At 39.7% G+C, this 18038-nt stretch overlaps 1 protein-coding gene across 2 annotated transcripts in view; it reads left to right on the forward strand.

Annotated features, from left to right (window-relative positions):
* Nucleotides 1-18038, forward strand: part of SNX1 (sorting nexin 1) — a 45718-nt gene that overhangs the window by 1784 nt on the left and 25896 nt on the right. For both annotated transcript variants that reach the window (XM_026478272.4, XM_026478271.4), the window contains exons 2-4: nt 10606-10714; nt 15701-15828; nt 16343-16409. In XM_026478272.4, coding sequence (XP_026334057.1) covers nt 10606-10714; nt 15701-15828; nt 16343-16409 — 304 coding nt within the window. The remainder of the gene's footprint in view (nt 1-10605; nt 10715-15700; nt 15829-16342; nt 16410-18038) is intronic.

The following is an 18038-nucleotide window of genomic DNA, read 5'->3' on the forward strand; positions in this document are numbered from 1 at the left end:
CTTGATTGATCTCATATTACTTTATAGAGGCATCAGTACTTCTCTCTTATAAGACTGTGTGAGAGTACTTTGCCTAATTTCCAACCAAAGAGAGGAGGAAGGAGTCAGAATGAACTTGTTCTACCACAGAAAGCATAATTATTTTTAGTTAAGTTTTGATCCAGGAAAATTGAGTTGCTGGGCGAAAATGCCACCTGTAAGCCATTTTTTGAGCTCCCTGTTCTGATGTTAATCTTCAGGAAGCCAAGACTCCAAGATTTCTCATTACTTAAACTGTGAATTTCTTGTTTAAAAGTCATTAAATACAAATTATATTCCAATAAATGTTTTAGTTGCGAGCCAGTGTGAGAAGATTGGGGATTGCAGTGCTTCTGTGTCTTAAGGAATAACACTGAAGAATAAAATAAGAACAAGGGCTTTGAAGGCTGATTTAAACCCATCCAGGTTCTGTTACTTGGGCAAGGTATTTAATTACTCTGTGTGGTTTCCTCACCTGTAAAATGTGACTAATAGCATTTACGCCCGCCATTATTATGCAGATTAAATTCGAATATCTGTGAAACACTTGTGAAACAGTTGAGCATTGTAAACCGCAATTACTCTAATAATCAACCCACAGAATTTAATAATGGCTAGAAAAGTTACATATATTAATCCTAAAAATGGTTAATATAGTTTATCAAAATCGAACTAGTAATAAGATTGATTTGATTAACTAAAAGTCATCAAAGTAGGCACTTAATGACTTCAGTGACATCTTGTTAAGTTTGCCTTCATATTGTGTTTTGTTGGGTGTTGGAGGCAGAGGGAAGGGTATTAAAAAATTGGGAAGCTGAGGCATGTAAAATTTAAAATAATTTATGGTATGCGTGTAATTTCCTGGACATTAATGTAACAGCTGCTGTTGTTCATCATCCCATCTGCCCTCTTTTAGGGCCCCAGAGACTTTGTTAATACAGTAATAAAAGTATGATTTATAATCAAAAGAGCAGCCCATGATATGCATTTCAGAATCTACAAACCAGTTACATGAAAGGGATAGACTGGAGTTAAAAGGATTATTAAAACAAATCTGAATATTAAAAGGATTATTTAAAAAGTCTGAAAGCATTGCCTTAAGATTGAAAACCAGCTGGGAAATATCTTAAGATGATTCTCAAGAATACTTAAGACCTTATTTCTTTCTGCTTCCTACTTCGTGGGCCTATATATAAAAAGATCTGAAATTCTAGATGTGTTATCTGAAACTTTGATTGGACCTGAATCTAGATACATATCTTCTAACACTGAATGATAGAATTGAAGCGGGTTCTTTATTTGCCCTCCCAGGAATTCTTACATGTCCATCTCTTTTTAGGAGTATGCCAGGACCACAATTAGATATGCCCTCTAAATGAGAACTGCAGAGCCTTTCTCATGCTAAGAGGAAGGAGGAAAATATAGATAAATGATAGCCTCACTTCAGATTTTGGCCAAATCTGGTAACTACTTCTTCAAATGATCTATCAGATCAATTAGAATTTTTTCCCACTACTCTTAATCTTGAATTGAAACCCTAGTAATTACAGAAATGGCTAGAAAAAATAAAATGGGGGGGGGTGCCTCAGTTGGTTAAGTGTCCAGCTCTTAATCTCAGGGTTGTGAGTTCAAGCCCCGCATTGGGCTCCATGCTCAATGTGGAGACCACTTAAATTAAAAAAAAAAAAAAAAAAGAATAAAGAAGAAATAGCAGGAGACTTGAAAAGTCATATTTGAGGGGCGCCTGGGTGGCTCAGTCGTTAAGCGTCTGCCTTTGGCTCAGGGCGTGATCCCAGCGTTCTGGGATTGAGCCCCACATCAGGCTCCTCTGCTGGAAGCCTGCTTCTTCCTCTCCCACTCCCCCTGCTTGTGTTCCTTCTCTCACTGGCTGTCTCTCTCTCTGTCAAATAAATAAAAACTCTTAAAAAAAAAGAAAGAAAAGTCATATATTGAATAATTAGTGTTTGATTAATAAAGACTTATTTACATATTCTCACTGGTGTTTAAGACAAAAGAATAATATAACTTATTGGTATTCAGAAGTCATGCAGAGCAAGTGGCTTCTGATTGACAGTGTTTTATAGACTACAGGGAATTATATAAATGTAAGTTATGTATTAACATTTAGACAGGAAAGGACATGTTATTTTTAGAATCCAGCCTACATCTGTGATCAATGTAACATGTATCCTGAGGGAGAATAAATCAGGTTTTCTTAATGTGGCATAAAAATACAACAAAATTTACCATCGTAAGCCTTTTTAATTTTACTGTTCAGTATTGTTAAGTATACTCACATTTTTATGCAACAGATCTCCAGAACTTTTTCATCTTGCAATACTGAAACTCAGTACCCATTAAATAACAGCTCCCCCTTGCCCCTCCCCCAAGCCCCTGGTAACCACCATTCTACTTTCTGTTTCTGTGAATTTGACTAATTTAGATGACCTCTTGTAAGTGGGATCATGCACTATTTGTCCTTTTGTATCTGGCTTATTTCACTTAGCATAATGTCCTCAGAGTTCATCCATGTTCTAGTATTCATCAGAATCTCCTTCCTTTTTAAAGCTGCGTAATATTCCATTGTATGTATATGCCACATTTTGTTTACCTATTCATTCCTCAACCTCAACAGACATTTGGGTTGTTTCTACCTCTTGGTTCTTGTGAATAGTGCTGCCATGAACAGAGGTGTGTAAATATCTTTTCAAGACCCTTCTTTCAGTTCTTTTAGATACATACCCAGAAGTAGGATTGCTGGATAGTATCATGGTTCTATTTTTAGTTTTTTGAGGAATCTCTTTACTACTTTTCATTTGCACTGTTTTACAATCCCAGGACCAGTTTATTTCCTTTTGTGTGCTTATAGGATAACTTCTTTAGATCTGGACAGAATTTGGTAATTTTATTAAAAGCCCTAAAGAGATTGATAGTTTATCTGGCTAATATTTTAATTCTGTTCTGCAAAATGCATGGTGGCTGTTCGCAAGGATATAACATGTCCTCAGTAAGTTTTTTGGTAATATTCCTTGTCTATTCTTCTTTTTTTTTTTTTAATTATTCATTTGAGAGAGAGAGAGAGAACACACAAGTGGTGGGGGGAGGGGCAGAGGGAGAAGCAGACTCCCCACTGAGCAGGGAGCCTGATGCAGGTCCAGTCCCAGGATCCTGAGATCATGACCTGAGCTGAAGCAGGTGCTTAACCAGCTGAGCCACCCAGGCGCCCCCCCCCCCCCTATTCTTAAACAGACTTACAAAAGTTAATCTGGGTAAAGATATATTTAAACAACAGTTTATTGCTTAGTTTCTTTACCTAATAGTGTCGCTGTAGCAAATAATCATGGATAAGTGTTCCTCTATTGTGTAGTATTTTCTGTAGGCGTATTGTCTCAAACACTTGTTTTTGGAGCTAACATCACATTAGGTGGTCAGATCTGGTCTTAAAAGATTAGTAGTTGGGCACCTGGGTGGCTCGGTCAGTTAAGTGTCTGCCTTTGGCTCAGGTCATGATCTCAGGGTCCTGGAATCAAGCCCTGCATTGAGTGGGGCTTCTTGCCCAGTGGGGAGTCGTCTTGTCCTTCCAACTTCTCCCTCTGCTCCTTCCTCCCCTCCCCACTCTTGCACACAGGCACGCTTGCTGTCTCTCTCTCTCTCTAATAAGTAAAATCTTAAAACAGATAGTTTTTGAAATGCATCATTTTTCACACATCTGATATATATCTTCTTGAAAAAGTCGGCAACTGGTGTTATATCCAAAGATTCATTTTAATGCTCAGCTCAAATTCTAAACCAGTTTCACTTCTAATAAGTTTGGATTTTCTTGAAGTACATAGAATCCTTAATTTCTTGATCATAGAATTGTACTAGGAGTTAACCTAGCTTTCAGGGTTATGCAGGAAGAGCTAACAAAAGTAGTTACAAAGCACTTTTGGAGGCAAAGGGATGAGAAAAGACTTAAAAATTAATAAGAACTCAACTTAAAATTTATTTAAAATTAGAGTTTGGGGCTTATGGGAGAAGAAATAAAGGTTGCAGTCAGCTTTCTGTAAGGAATTGCTGCTCTTTGCTAATTCAGACTTCGCCATTTGTGATTTGTTTGGTTGAGAGGGGAGAGAGGAAAAAGAACACTCTAATTTCTGTCTTGGTCCTCAAAGCTTCTCAGCACTCTTGAGTAACTGTTGACATAAATAAATCATGAGTAGTTGATAGTTACTAGAGCAAGTAGCCATAAGTATCTCATCTCCAGGAAAAGCCTGTTGCTCAACTTTTTCTGGCTTATTCTCTTGCTTAGTCAGGTGGACAGCTGGGGCTTCATTCTGCTTTCAGAGCAGATTGGAACTGGGTTTGGTTTTTCAAAATGGAAGTTAATGGACTTATTAGAACTCTGATCCTTCTGCAGTTTTCTGGGCCCTTCTAAGTTATATTAGTTTGAAACCCAAAAAGTTTAGTAGGGAAATTACACTATAGAATTCAGTAGATTGCAGCTAAATTTTGGTAGACCATGGTATGCACTTTCACTTTGAGGTCTCTCATTTTCCCAACCCTTCCAGCTTCCCCTTTTCTATTTTCATTAGTCTTCGAGGGACTAGCTTAGAGGTTCTTTACCTTTTTTGTGTCGGGGACCTATTAGCAGTCCAGTGAAGTATATGGATACATCCTCAGAATGTCTTTACGTGTATAAAATACATAAGATTACAGGGAAACCAGTTACACAGAAATGTAGTTAGCAAAACATTGAAAAAATTATGTTTGTAACATGTGCTTTTTAATGCCTTACATAGTAAGATCTAGGGATAGTTACAACTACCATAATTTTTAAAAAGTAGAGATGACCGTAAGTGATATTTTGAGAACTGTAACAATTGTGATGTCAAATAAAAACATCTAATTTCTATTATCATGTCAAATACCGCTATTACTGTAGTGGGTTGTTGCCTGTCTTTGTAACTGAAGAACATGCTGGCTGTCAGCGTTAGTGCGGATGAGATTGTGGTTTTATTCCCACCTAAGTCCCTGGACACCTCCTGAATTCCATGGCTCATGGACCCCGGGATAAGAACCCCTACTTGAACTCCTTCAGCTGTGAAGGAGGGTAAAAATTTGAAGTCCTTTGGGTTAATCAAATATTTACCCAGTTCATAGAGTAAGATGCACCCTATTCCCAAATTTAATGGACACTAAATTCCATTCTCCCAAGCGCACAAGCTTTTAGTGAATCTGTGCCATTTTTGAAACGTGGCCATGGCATGGGAGAGGAGTCACTGCCTGTGGTAAATAAAGTGATTGCCCCCTCCCTAAGATGTCTACCTCCTAATCCCAGAAGCTGTGAATATATTAGGTTACAAAGCAAAGGAGGATTAAGGTTGAAGATGGAATTAAGGTTGCTAATCAGTTGACCTTAAGGGTTATCTGAGTGAGCCCAGTGTAATCACAAGGATCCTTTAAAAATGGAAGAGTGTCAGTTGGTTTTGAACATGGAAGACGTAGGCCATGAGCCAAGAAATGTGGATCGCTTTTAGAAGCTGGAAGATCAAAGCAACAGATTCTCCCGTTGAACCTCCACAAAGAAACAGCCATGGTGACACCTTGATTTTAGCCCAGTGAGACCTATATTAACTTATACAGAACTGTAAGATAATAAATTTGCATTGTTTAAGCTGTTAAATTTGTGATAATTTTGTGTTGCAGCGGCGATAGAAAACGAATACACCATCCCACTTAGCTTATTTTTCCATAGAAGTAAACGTGGCAGATAGAACAGTATTTCATGCCAAGGTCTTCCATGGTGATTTTTAAAGCCTTTGTGACTGCTCTGTTACCTAGGTATAACTTCTGGGCATGACTTTTTCCTAATTGTCCTTGCCTTGTTACATTAGTATGATCACACAGTTCTGTAGCTCTGTCTTGCCTTACTGAATTATATTATTTTTTTTTCACCAGAAGGTGAGTACTCTGGTTCTCCAGAAGCACAGTTTTACCTTAGCTTTTAATTTGGATTCACCCTCTAAATGCAGTTGAGAATTTTAACAGTACTACCCTTTTGAAGTCCCTTGAATAATGCAAGGATTCTGCATAGAGCAAAGAGCAGTTGAGCAACATAAGGAAGAATCACAACTCGATAACCTAAAGGGAAGTAACGCAGAATCACAGTCGTACTTCAAAGGACTAAGTGGGTATGTCACCTATGAGGGATAGCAAACCCAGGTCTGTCCTTCCCTGAGCTAAGAGCATTGTGTTAATGGCGTAGCCTCATGGTTTGAGGCTGGTAATTGGTGAGGAATACCTGTTTGCTCTTAACACAAGTGTTTTCTTGCGGTAGCTCTTTCTAGTGCCTCTCTGAGAGTTAGATTAGGCTGTCTGTGTGCCTTGTAATTATAAACAGAAATACTTGAACTTTTAAATAGGCTTATCAGTGGAACCACTGTTAGAATTAACAGCCAAAAGGAGTCAGCAGGGGTTGGATAGCCTAGCCTAGGGTTCTGTCACTAACGAAAGTGTGCCTCCTTTATTTCAGAAAATGGGGCAGGAGGTGACTGGATGGGGAAGTAGGCAGGGCTGTTGTTTTGCTTTACTAATATATCACAGACATACTGTTTTCATCATAGAAAATAGTTTCATCTGTTGCCTAGAAATTTAGCTCCCTTTAAATGGATAGTTTTGTGATGTACTGGCGATTCAGAGATTTTTTAAATATGAATTACAAGCAAAGGTTATTTTTAGTATTGTTTTTGCAACTCAGTATAAGCAGTGTGCCTCTTCCCTTCCCCCAGAATGAGTCCTTCCTGAAATTTAACTGTTGATTTAAAATTAGCTTTTTTGGGACATCTGGGTGGCTTAGTTGCTTAAGCATTTGCCTTTGCCTCAGGTCATGATCCCTGAGTCCTGGGATCAAGTCCCGCATAGGCTTCTTGCTCAGCGGGGAGCCTGCTTCTCCCTGCCTGCCACTCTCCCTGCTTGTCCTCACACGCTCTGTCTCTCTGATAAATAAAAAATAAAAATCTTACAATAAGTTAAAAAATAAAATTAGCTTTTAATTTATTTTTTACTTACTTTTTTTAAGTAGGCACCACACCTAGCATGGAGCCCAACATGGGGCTTAAACTCACAACCCTGAGATCAAGACCTGAAGTGAAGTCCAGTCAGATGCTTAACCAACTGAGCCGCCCAGGTGCCCCCAAATCAGCTTTTTAATATAAATTAAAAATACTGATTAAAGATTAGACTTTTAATGTTGGGCAAAACATACGAAATGTGTTATAAAGCCCAGCTAGGTATTTATTTTGATGATAAGCTCTTATTATAGACTCTAGTCTCATGGAAGACTTGTTTTCTATTAACAGTTCTTCATGAATATAGGATACTTAGTCCATTTCTTATACGTAAAAATAGTTCTCAGGGGTGCCTGGGTGGCTCAGTTGGTTGGGTGTCTGCCTTCGGCTCAGGTTATGGCCTCGGGATCCTAGGATTGAGCCCCACATCAGGCTCCCTACTCAGCGGCGAGTCTGCTTCTCCCTCTCCCTCTCCCTCTCCCTCTGTGATCTCTCTTGCTGTCAAATAAAAGTCTTCAAAAAAAAAAGTTCTCAGCTTTTACTGAATCTGATTTTAAGTAAAACTTGAGAATATTATGCCTCGAAGACCAATTATGTGCTGCGTACTTCCCATCCTAAAGAAATAGGCTTAGCTTGTCCAATGCCAATCCAAATTATTCATCTGAAAATAAATTTGGTAAGTCCTAAAATAAAACAGATGTGAAAAGAGATAAAATTGGGGAGGGGTACTATACAGTATGCCCAAGAAAGAGTTATGTAGGAAACTTAGATAAACTTAAGTATACTTATGTAAGGAAAGAGTACATCTAAGTGCTTAGCATAGAAAAATGGGCAAAGGACATTAAGACAAGTCATCAGGGGTTCGAATGGCCAGTAAACATGTGGAAACAAGACTTTCCACCAGTCAACCTGGCAAAGATTTTTTTAAAAAAGAATTCAGGGTACCTGGCTGGCTCAGTCAGTAAAGCACATGACTCTTCATCACAGGGTTGTAAATTCAAGCCCCATATTGGGTATAGAGATTACTTAAAAATCTTGAAGAAAAAAGAAAGAGAATGCCTAATGTTGCTGTGGGTGCAGCATTCTTACACATTGGGGGTGGGGGAGTGTAAATTGGTGGTCTTTCTGGAAGTCAGCAGAGGCTTTGAAAATTTTATGTCCAGTAATTCTACTTAAGAATCTATCCCAAGGAAATATTCAGATGTGGACTTATATAGGGATGAACATCATAGGATTATTTGTGATGATAAAAACCTGGAAACTATAAATGTCCATCCTTAGGGAGATGACTGTGTTGTGGTGTACCCATACAGTTGAGAGTTAAATCACTGAAAAAAAGACTCGGAAAGACTTGGATGGTGGGGGTGGTAGGGAACAGAATACAAAGCTTTATACACATAGAAGATTAATTTTGAAAAAGAACTACAGAGGAAAGAACAGAGGAAGAGTAAAGAACGTAATCAGCCTGTCTTCCCCTTTCTGTGAACTCAGCCGTGATACTTTGATCTGGGGGATGAAATCCCAGAATATATCTGAGGAGCAGATAATTGTTACCTAGCATACTAGGGAAGCACACGTCTTTGTTTTCATCACAGTTCTAGTCAAGCAACTTTCGTTTTTGTTTAAGATTTATTTATTTATTTATTTATTTAAGAGAGCAAGAGCTCACACAGAGGGAGAGGGAGAAGCAGACTCCCCACTGAGCAAGGAGCCTGATGTGGGGCTCCATCCCAGGACCCTGGGATCATGATTTGAACCGAAGGCAGACGCTTAACCAACTGAACCACCCAGGTGCCCTTCTAGTCAAGCAACTTATGGTTTGGGCTTGAAGGGGCTCTGATAGAAGAAGAAAGACAGGTAGCCATGTTCTAGTAGTCTTTGGAGTGTCCCACCCATCTGGGTCTGTCTCTTCTGATTATTATAAGGAAAGGCAGGCTGCTGTTACTCCAAGTTTAGATGATGAAACAAATGGAAAGCTGGCTTTATTCATCTCCATATCACGAGAATGGGTTCTTCTAGGCGTTTTTTTTTAAATGGCTAAATTATAACCTGTGCCTCTCCCTGGTGAGCCACTAGTGTATTACGTTTGAGATATATATAAAATTAACGTGTCTTGGGTTTTAATCTCTCCTAGATCTCCATTTGGAGATGACTGGTATCAGTGAGAATTGAATTAAATCAGATGGCTTTTTGTGAGATCCCCATACTGTCCAAGAGCACAAGAGTATGTATAGAAAAGAAATGTATGTATGTAAGGTAGTTGGCAATATATGAGGCAAAAGGGAGCTGTGGGTTTTGGTTTTGCCCTATTATTTGTTGTCTTTATCTCTGTAGTAATTTTGTTGTTGTTGAAGTTATGGAAGCACCTAGAAAACAGGATCACTGTCTCTGAGTTGGTATAACATTTAAGCGTATATATTTAAGTATTAAAATATTTGATTATTCATTAAGCTTTATTAGCATAGAAAAGTTTAAGTAGGAGCATCGTTTGTTAATATAAATCCTATGTATTGGTAGCAGTTTCTTTCCATGAGGGTGGCCCCAGTATTAGGATGGAGTTCTTTGCATGGCAAATTCAGAATACCCAACAGATCTGTTATTTTACTTTGTTCTGTTGAGTCAGAAAAGGCTGTTTCTGAGGAACAAACTCCCTCAGATTTGTTAAGGAAATGTTTCATAAAAGATTCCTTAAGTCAGGTTTTTTAACTGATTTGGCCCTGGGGTTTGACTTCAAAACCCTGCAATACCATCCCATGGCTTTTGAAGCCAGATTCCCAGCATTTTGTTCACGTTCTACACAATCCAGCTTTGTTCACTCTGGTACCGGGCTGGGGCCCCACCCGATCCTTGTTTGCGGGTGATCACAGAGCTTTTGATAAAGGCCATCAACTGACTATTTTCACCATGTGCCCACTAGGCTAAGCATGACTGGGTTTTATCCTGCTAGCCTGGCATGGGTGTGGTTGAAAACTGTGTCTGTGTCAGGGATAAAAAGATGACTTATATTTATGTACAGCACTAGATGTAAAGTGTCATAACTTCCTGTGCCTGTTGGGGCCTGTCATATCAACACAACTGCATTTCTGTGAACAGTTTAGCCAAGACAACACAGTAAGCCAGGATCAGAGCTTGAATTCTGCACTGCAGTGCGGTGTCCTAGTCACTACAATGTGCCCCATCAGCATTTGAAAGAATAAAGGTCATCAAGTGAGAAGGAGAAATGCATTTGGACAGGTTCTTTTGAAAATTATCTGTGAGTACACATACCCATGTCAGTATCATGTGCTTTGGGGTAGGGCATTTCAGCAAGGTTATGGTGTTAGAAATTAACTCTGAAATGTAGGAGTTTCTTTTAGCTCTGTGATTACTTGGGCAGCACTTAACATCACTAATGATGATTTGCTGCTTATTGAACTGGCTGAATCATGAGCCTGTCTTCCGTTAAACACCTGTGGGTACAACTGAGATGCATTAAAAGTCACTTTCTATGGTTGTTTTTAACAGTACTGTTTTATTCAGAGTATCTCTTCATTTTCAGAGTAAGCCCCAGTCTCCAAAGAGAATTGCTTCCCTTCCCATCAACACTGGCTCCAAAGAAAATGGGATCCATGAGGAACAAGACCAAGAGCCCCAGGATCTCTTTGCAGGCAAGTATGGACTTAAAACCTATACTAGGAGTCTTCTAAGTCACTGAATTAAACAAGCAGGATGTATATTGAGAACATAATTCTATGGAAGATTACAAACCATGTGGAATGTAGCCCCTGCCATCAAGATTCTGACAGGATTAGGGACTAAGACCTAAACACACAGATAGAGTTAGGCTGCTAAACAATGTAAATGTGGCAAGAAGAATGCTAGAAATACTAAGTCTCAGATATTTGTTTGAGATCAGACTATAGTAGTGTCTTTAGACTTATGACCAAAACTCATAGTAAGAATTGCATTTTGTGTTCATAATCCAGAATACATGCATACTTATATAAAACTGAAACGAAAATTTTATTAAGTGACTTGCCTGTACTACTTTCAATACGATCTCAAATGTCCTATTTTTCTCCATTTTTTTGATGCTATTTGCAACCAGTCGAATTGATTTCACAGTTCACCAATGAGCCATGTCCTGCAGTTTGAAAAAGACTATAGGAGTGGGATTTCTTAACCTTGGCACTATTAACATTTTGGGCCCAGTAATTTTTTGTGGAGACGGCCTCCTTGTTCTCAACAGGGGGTGATTTTGCACCCCAGAAGACACTTGGCAATGGTGAAAGACATTTTTTGGTTGTCACGCCTGGGAGTGCTATTGGTATCTGGTGGATAGAGGCTATAAACGCTGCTAAACACCCTGCAGTGCACAAGACAGCCCCTCACAAAAAAGAATTCTCCAGCTCAAAATGTCCGTGGTGCCCATATTGAGAAACTGGTCTAAAGTGCCCTTGGAAGACTTCCCGGAAGAAGAAGGATTTATGTAGGAGAAAAGGAGAAAGGGTACAAATGGTTGGGCAGGGAATACAAGGTACATTTGAGGGCCAGTCAGTAAGCTTGGTGGGCCAGAGCAGGGAGTTCTTAGAGAAACCATAGAAGATAAGACTTGAGATGTAGTTTAGGAGGATTTTAGACATCAGTAATAATTACATTTTGAATTTTCATCCTACTGTTGACTAAGAACCATTGGCAGTTTTGAATAAAGAAAGTGATATGGGTAATGTTTTAAGAAGACTGATCTAGTGGAATTATATAAAATGGATAGCAGTGGAGAAAAACTGGGTTCTTCAGAAGGCGATCACAAATTTGTTCAAGAATGAAATGGCAAAGACCAAAAATAAGATGATGTAAATGGGAAGGGAAAAGTGAAAACTTTTCAAAAGAAAAATCAACAGGGCACCTGGGTGGCTCAGTCCATTAAGTGTCTGCCTTCAGCTCAGGTCATGATTACAGGATCCTGGGATCAAGCCCTGCGCTGGGCTCCCTGGTCAGCAGGGAGCCTGCTTCTCCCTCTCCCCCTGCCTGCCGGTCACCTTGCTTGTGCGCTCATGTGCTCGCTCCCTCTCTGTGTCAAATAAATAAAATCTTTAAAAAAAAAAAAAAGGAAAAGAAAAATCAATAAAATTCAGTGTTGGTGATTGGATATAATAAACATCCAAAAATGGGGATTTAAGACAGAATCAAAGGTTTTAAGTCCGAGGATTAAGAAGAAAATGGTACCGTTTTGAGAAATGTATTCTAAAAGAAGAAACTGGGGGTATCTGGATGGCTCAGTTGGTTAAGCGTCTGACTCTTGATCTCAGCTCAGGTCTTGATCTCAGGGTCCTGAGTTCCATGCTGGTGGCCGGGGAGCGGTGGGTCTGGTGCTACTTAAATAAATAAATAAAGGGGTGCTTGGGTGGCTCAGTGGGTTAAGCCTCTGCCTTTGGTTCCAGTCATAATCCTGGAGTCCCGGGATCAAGCCTTGCATGGGCTCCCTGCTCAGTGGGGAGTCTGCTTCTTCCCCTCACTCTGCTCCTCCCCAGCCCCCTGCTTGTGCATGCACTGTCTCCCTCCCTCTCTCCCTCTCCTTCGCAAATAAATAAATAAAATCCTTTTTTTTTTTTTTTTTAAAGATTTATATATTTATTTATTTGACAGAGGTAGAGACAGCCAGCGAGAGAGGGAACACAAGCAGGGGGAGTGGGAGAGGAAGAAGCAGGCTCATAGCGGAGGAGCCTGAGTGGGGCTCAATCCCGTAACGCCAGGATCACGCCCTGAGCCGAAGGCAGACGCCCAATGACTGCGCCACCCAGGCGCCCCAAATAAAATTTTTTTTTTAAAAAATTCTCTCCCTTTCCCTTTGTCCCTCCCGCTGCTTGCCCACACATGTGCACTCTTTCTGTCTCTCCAAATACTAAATAAATAAATCTTAGAAAGGAATGCCTATGATGAGACATTTAATTTAGGACTTGAGTAGCTTCTCAGATGTTTTATTTTTTTATTTTTTATTTTTTTTTAAGATTTTATTTATTCGACAGAGAGGCAGCGAAAGAGGGAACACAAGCAGGGGAGTGGGAGAGAGAGAAGCAGGCTTCCCACTGAGCAGGGAGCCCAATGTAGGGCTCGGTCCCAGAACGCTGGGATCGTGACCTGAGCCAAAGGCAGACACTTAACGACTGAGCCATCCAGGCACCCCTCTCAGATGTTTTAGATATCAGTTGTGGAAATTTAAATGTTTGGGTTTTATTTTCCACATGATTAGTTCAGTGATGGAGCCCAAAGGCTTTTTCTATTACTCTTATCAAGAGTACAAGAAAAAAAGCCACTTTTTAATTTAAGTTTTGGCATCTTTGTCACATGAATGTCAGTAGAAAATGCACAGTTCTTCAAAAGGCTTTTGGAAGCACTTAGTAAGTCAAAGGTTTTAAATGAGAAGTATCTCCTGTTTCATTTCCAAACCCATTTATTAACTTAATTATTTACTTAGGGCCTGCATAATCTGAATATCTTCAGCATAATTCAGCTGACTGTTTGCTCCAAAGAATCCTACCATCCTGAGATGTTTATTATGTGTACTTTTTTTTTTTTAATTTTGTACTCCCACACCACGGTCAGATTATCTTACCACCTCTTTTTTTTTTTTTTTTAAAGGATTTTATTTATTTATTTGACAGAGAGACAGCCAGCGAGAGAGGGAGCACAAGCAGGGGGTGTGGGAGAGGAAGAAGCAGGCTCCCAGCAGAGCAGGGAGCTCAATGCGGGGCTCGATCCCAGGACCCTGGGATCACACCCTGAGCCGAAGGCAGACGCTTAACGACTGAACCACCCAGGCACCCCTCTTCTTTTTCTGATAGGGACCAGGTTCCAACAGTGTGGCAACCACGTTTGTAGACGTGATTCACATTTAATGATTAGAACATTGATCTAGGACTTAGTCATGCCTTATAGACCCACATCTCTGGTTTCATTTTAGTTCCAAATGAAAGTCTAGAAAAGAAAAAAGGAGCACCTGGATGGCTCAGTTGGTTAAGCATCTGACTTTGGTTCAGGTCGTGATCTTGGGGTCCTGGGATTGAGCGCCGTGTCAGGCTCCCCCCTCAGCAGGGAGTCTGCTTGTCCCTCTCCCTCTTCCTTTGCCCCACCCCCTGCTCATGCTCTCTCTGTCTCTCTCTCAAACAGATAAATAAAATCTTTTAAAAAAATAAGAAAAAAATAGCTTTCTTTGAATTCCCTAGGACTAAAATTGAATACCTACTGATCAGGCCAAACCCAAATAGATATTTATATTTTTGTTTATTAAAGAAGAAAAAAAAAGTCTTTGCTGTTTAAGTTTTGAGCTTCTAACATTGCTCCAAGTTGAAAGTGCATTCTTTTTATTAGTCAAAAAAAAAAAATTGTCTGAAAATGGTGCCTAATGCTCTTTTAAAAACCCCTCTCTAGGGCACTTATGGATTGAGTTTTCTGCTCAACTGAGATTTTCCCAGATAGACAGAGGTGGCTCTTAAGCACCATTTTCTTAAAACTATTTTTATTAGAAAGATTTTCAGATATTACAACATCTTTTTATCCCCTTTGGACAGCACGTATCAAACATAATCTTTGGGGCACTTGGGGAGGGTCAGTTGATTATGCATCTGCCTTTGGCTCAGGTCATGATCCCAGGGTCTTGGGCTCAAGTCCTGCATCAGGCTCCGTGCTCAGTGGGGAGCCTGCTTCTCCCTCTTCCTCTGCTCCTCCCCCTGCTTGTGCTTTCTCTCTCTCTTTTTTTCTCTGTGTCAAAAAATAAAATCTTTAAAAAAACAACAACAACAACACAACCTTTGCAAGATGATCTAAAGCTATAATTGTAAACAGTTATTAAACTGTGCTAAAACAACTTCGCCATCCTCAGGTGTGGCTAAAAGTGCCTTTTCCCAAGTGTTACTGTGTTTGTATATTGGGTCTATTTTTTCTAGCTTACCAGTTTTCCTGACTTCCTTTGATGTCATTTTTTTGCTGTCAATATTCCTGCCTCTAGCCAAACTTATTCTTCTTTTCCAAACAACTATAATAGAAATAAATAGTTTATATAAGATTTTAAAGGAATATTCCCAAGAGTAAGATAAATTGGTACACTGACTTTGTAGTCTTTTTGCTTAATACCTGGTTTTTGCTAAATTTTAGGTAGGAGAGGATAGCCAAGTAGTTGTATTTGGAAATGGGAGAGATTGTTGCATCAAGCCTGTGCTAGAAGAACACTTCCCAGGGCGCCTGGGTGGCTCAGTTGGTTAAGCGTCTGCCTTCGGCTCAGGTCATGATCCCAGGGTCCTGGGATCAAGCCCTGTTTCGGGCTCCCTGCTCAGCGGGGAACTGCTTTTTCCTCTGCTGCTCCCCCTGCTTGTGTGCTCTTTCTCCATCAAATAATAAATAAAATCTTAAAAAAAAAAAAAAAGAAAAAACTTCCCTTACCACCTTCCCTTTTTATCCATGTAAAAATTTCTTACTTTCTTACTTTCTCTTGGTCTGTTCACTTGGATCAGATTTCTACACTCTTGCTCTCAGTTTGAAAACATGTTAAGTATTGAGAGTGGTTGCTATTGTTTTTGTCTCTTAAGCCTATCGAATTGAAATTTAGCCATGAAAGACCTATTATTGATCTTTATTATAGAATATCAACTTTTTTTTAGATGCTACAGTGGAGCTCTCCCTGGACAGCACACAAAATAATCAGAAGAAGGTGCCGGCCAAAACGCTCATTTCTCTTCCGCCACAGGAAGCTACAAATTCTTCTAAGTCCCAGCCAAGCTATGAAGAGGTGAGAATTTGTGCCTTTGGTCTTGTTTCTTTTGGATTTTTAGGACTGTGCTGCCAGTCTAAAGTTCAGTTGAGTATGAACCTTGAGAAAATATTTACGACTCTTAAGAAGACCTTTATGGTTAATGGACAGCCAGAATCCAGTACCTCTTTCTTGGGCAGAATATCTGTCACCCAAAGGATAGCACAGAGGCTTTCAATGAACACCAATGATACTTAGTGTCTGAAGCTCCCACATTCAAGAGTATAGTCTTTCTTCATTCCCTCCTTAGACCAACAGAGGCAAGTCTTGCAAAATCTAGTAATTATGCATTATGATCAAAATAACGTTTTAAGCAAATAGTTGTAACAAAGACATTTGAGCAGGCTTAAAATTGTGGGGAAGGGACAGAGCTGAACACTGATGTATAGAAGGATATAGCTTGATGTTGTTACATTGATACAAAGTAGATGCAGGGTAAAATTAATAGCCTTTTTTGTGTATTAACTCTCATGGTCTGTCTTCTCTTTAACAGCTAGAGGAAGAAGAACAGGAAGACCAATTTGATTTGACAGTCGGTATAACTGATCCTGAAAAGATAGGTGAGTGTACTTGGGACTCCTTCTGATGTTAAGATGTGGCCAAGAAAAGCATAACTAGCTAATTTCTACACAGTTATCTCTAGAACTGAATTAGTCAACAGGAAGTGCTTCATCATTATCTTTCCTGTTATACCCTATTATACCCCTTGCTATGCTTCTAAGGCCAGAAATAGCAGTTACCTGGTACTTTATTAGGCTTTTCTTTGCTTTTGGGGGAAAAAAATCAGAGATATTAAATACTATTAGAATCCTTAAAAGTTTTTTTTTTTAATTTTTATTTATTTTTAGAGAGAGCAAACACGAGCAGGGCGGAGGGGGAGAGGGAGAAAGAGTATCTTAAGCAGACTCCACGCCCAGTGCAGAGCCCGACACGGGGCTCAATCTCATCACCCTGAGAGCATGACCTGAGCCAAAGTCAAGAGTCCGTCTCTTTTTTTTTTTTTTTTTTTTTAAGATTTTATTTATTTATCTGACAGAGATAGAGACAACCAGAGAGAGAGGGAACACAAGTAGGGGGAGTGGGAGAGGAAGAAGCAGGCTCATAGCAGAGGAGCCTGATGTGGGGCTCGATCCCAGAACGCTGGGATCACACCCTGAGCCGAAGGCAGATACTTAAGCGCTGTGCCACCCAGGCGCCCCAAGAGTCCGTCTCTTAACCAACTGAGCCACCCAAGGGCCCCAAGGATTTTATTTTTAAGTAATCTCTACACCCAACTTGGGATTTGAACCTACAACTCTGAGATCAAGAGTTACATGTTCCACTGACTGAGCCAGCCAGGCTCCCCAGAATCCTTTTTTAAAAACCCAAACATTGCTTTCTCCCATAGACTTGACGAGATCATTTTACTCCTTTTTTCAAATCATAAATTCCATTTAAGCATCCTAAAACACATGTTCTAAAATTTGAGTGTTCTGAATTTGTTCGGAATTCCCGAACAAATTTCCCCCAATAAATTTGGAATTCTTGTTATGTATCATTTATCACTTGATAGCCTAAAAAATTATGTAAGTCTTCATCTCTCTTTGATAGGTAAAGACTAAAGGACCCAGGATAAATTTTGGTCATATTTGGCGGAAGTTAGATTTTCAGAAAGCACAATGCTTAACTTTGGCCAGAACTTGGATTTTCCGGATAGCTTTCCCATGTTCCAAGCTTGTAAAAGCTATTAATGAGCAGAGACCAGCCGGCCTTGACTTTCCTTGTTCTATATATAGTCCTTGAAAGAAGAGACTTTACAGAGCTTTTCCTCCTAAACAGGGGTGGTGTTTATATGGTTAAGAGGAAAATGTAATTTCCAACCCCTTTTCTGTTCTGAACTAGGAAGAGGAATTTATAAAGTGTGATTAGACTTTATGCCAGAATGGTTTGTCACTGAACTGTTGACTTGACTTTTCCTAGATGGTTGCACTGGTGGGATGTTTATGAGCATCTTACAGTTTTCTCATCCAATAGTAGAGGAGACTGAGGACCAGTAGGTGAAACGCAGCTTTCCTTTCAGGTCACAGTATGGCCCATGGTAGAGCCTGGACCACTAGACTTTGGATTACATGTGCGGGATTATTTTTTGCCTCTCTAATATTTTAAATATTCTGTAAGCACGTTGATTTTTAAGCTAGTTATTACCTGCT

Source organism: Ursus arctos, unplaced genomic scaffold (genome assembly GCF_023065955.2).
Source record: "Ursus arctos isolate Adak ecotype North America unplaced genomic scaffold, UrsArc2.0 scaffold_28, whole genome shotgun sequence".
Lineage (NCBI taxonomy): Eukaryota > Metazoa > Chordata > Mammalia > Carnivora > Ursidae > Ursus > Ursus arctos.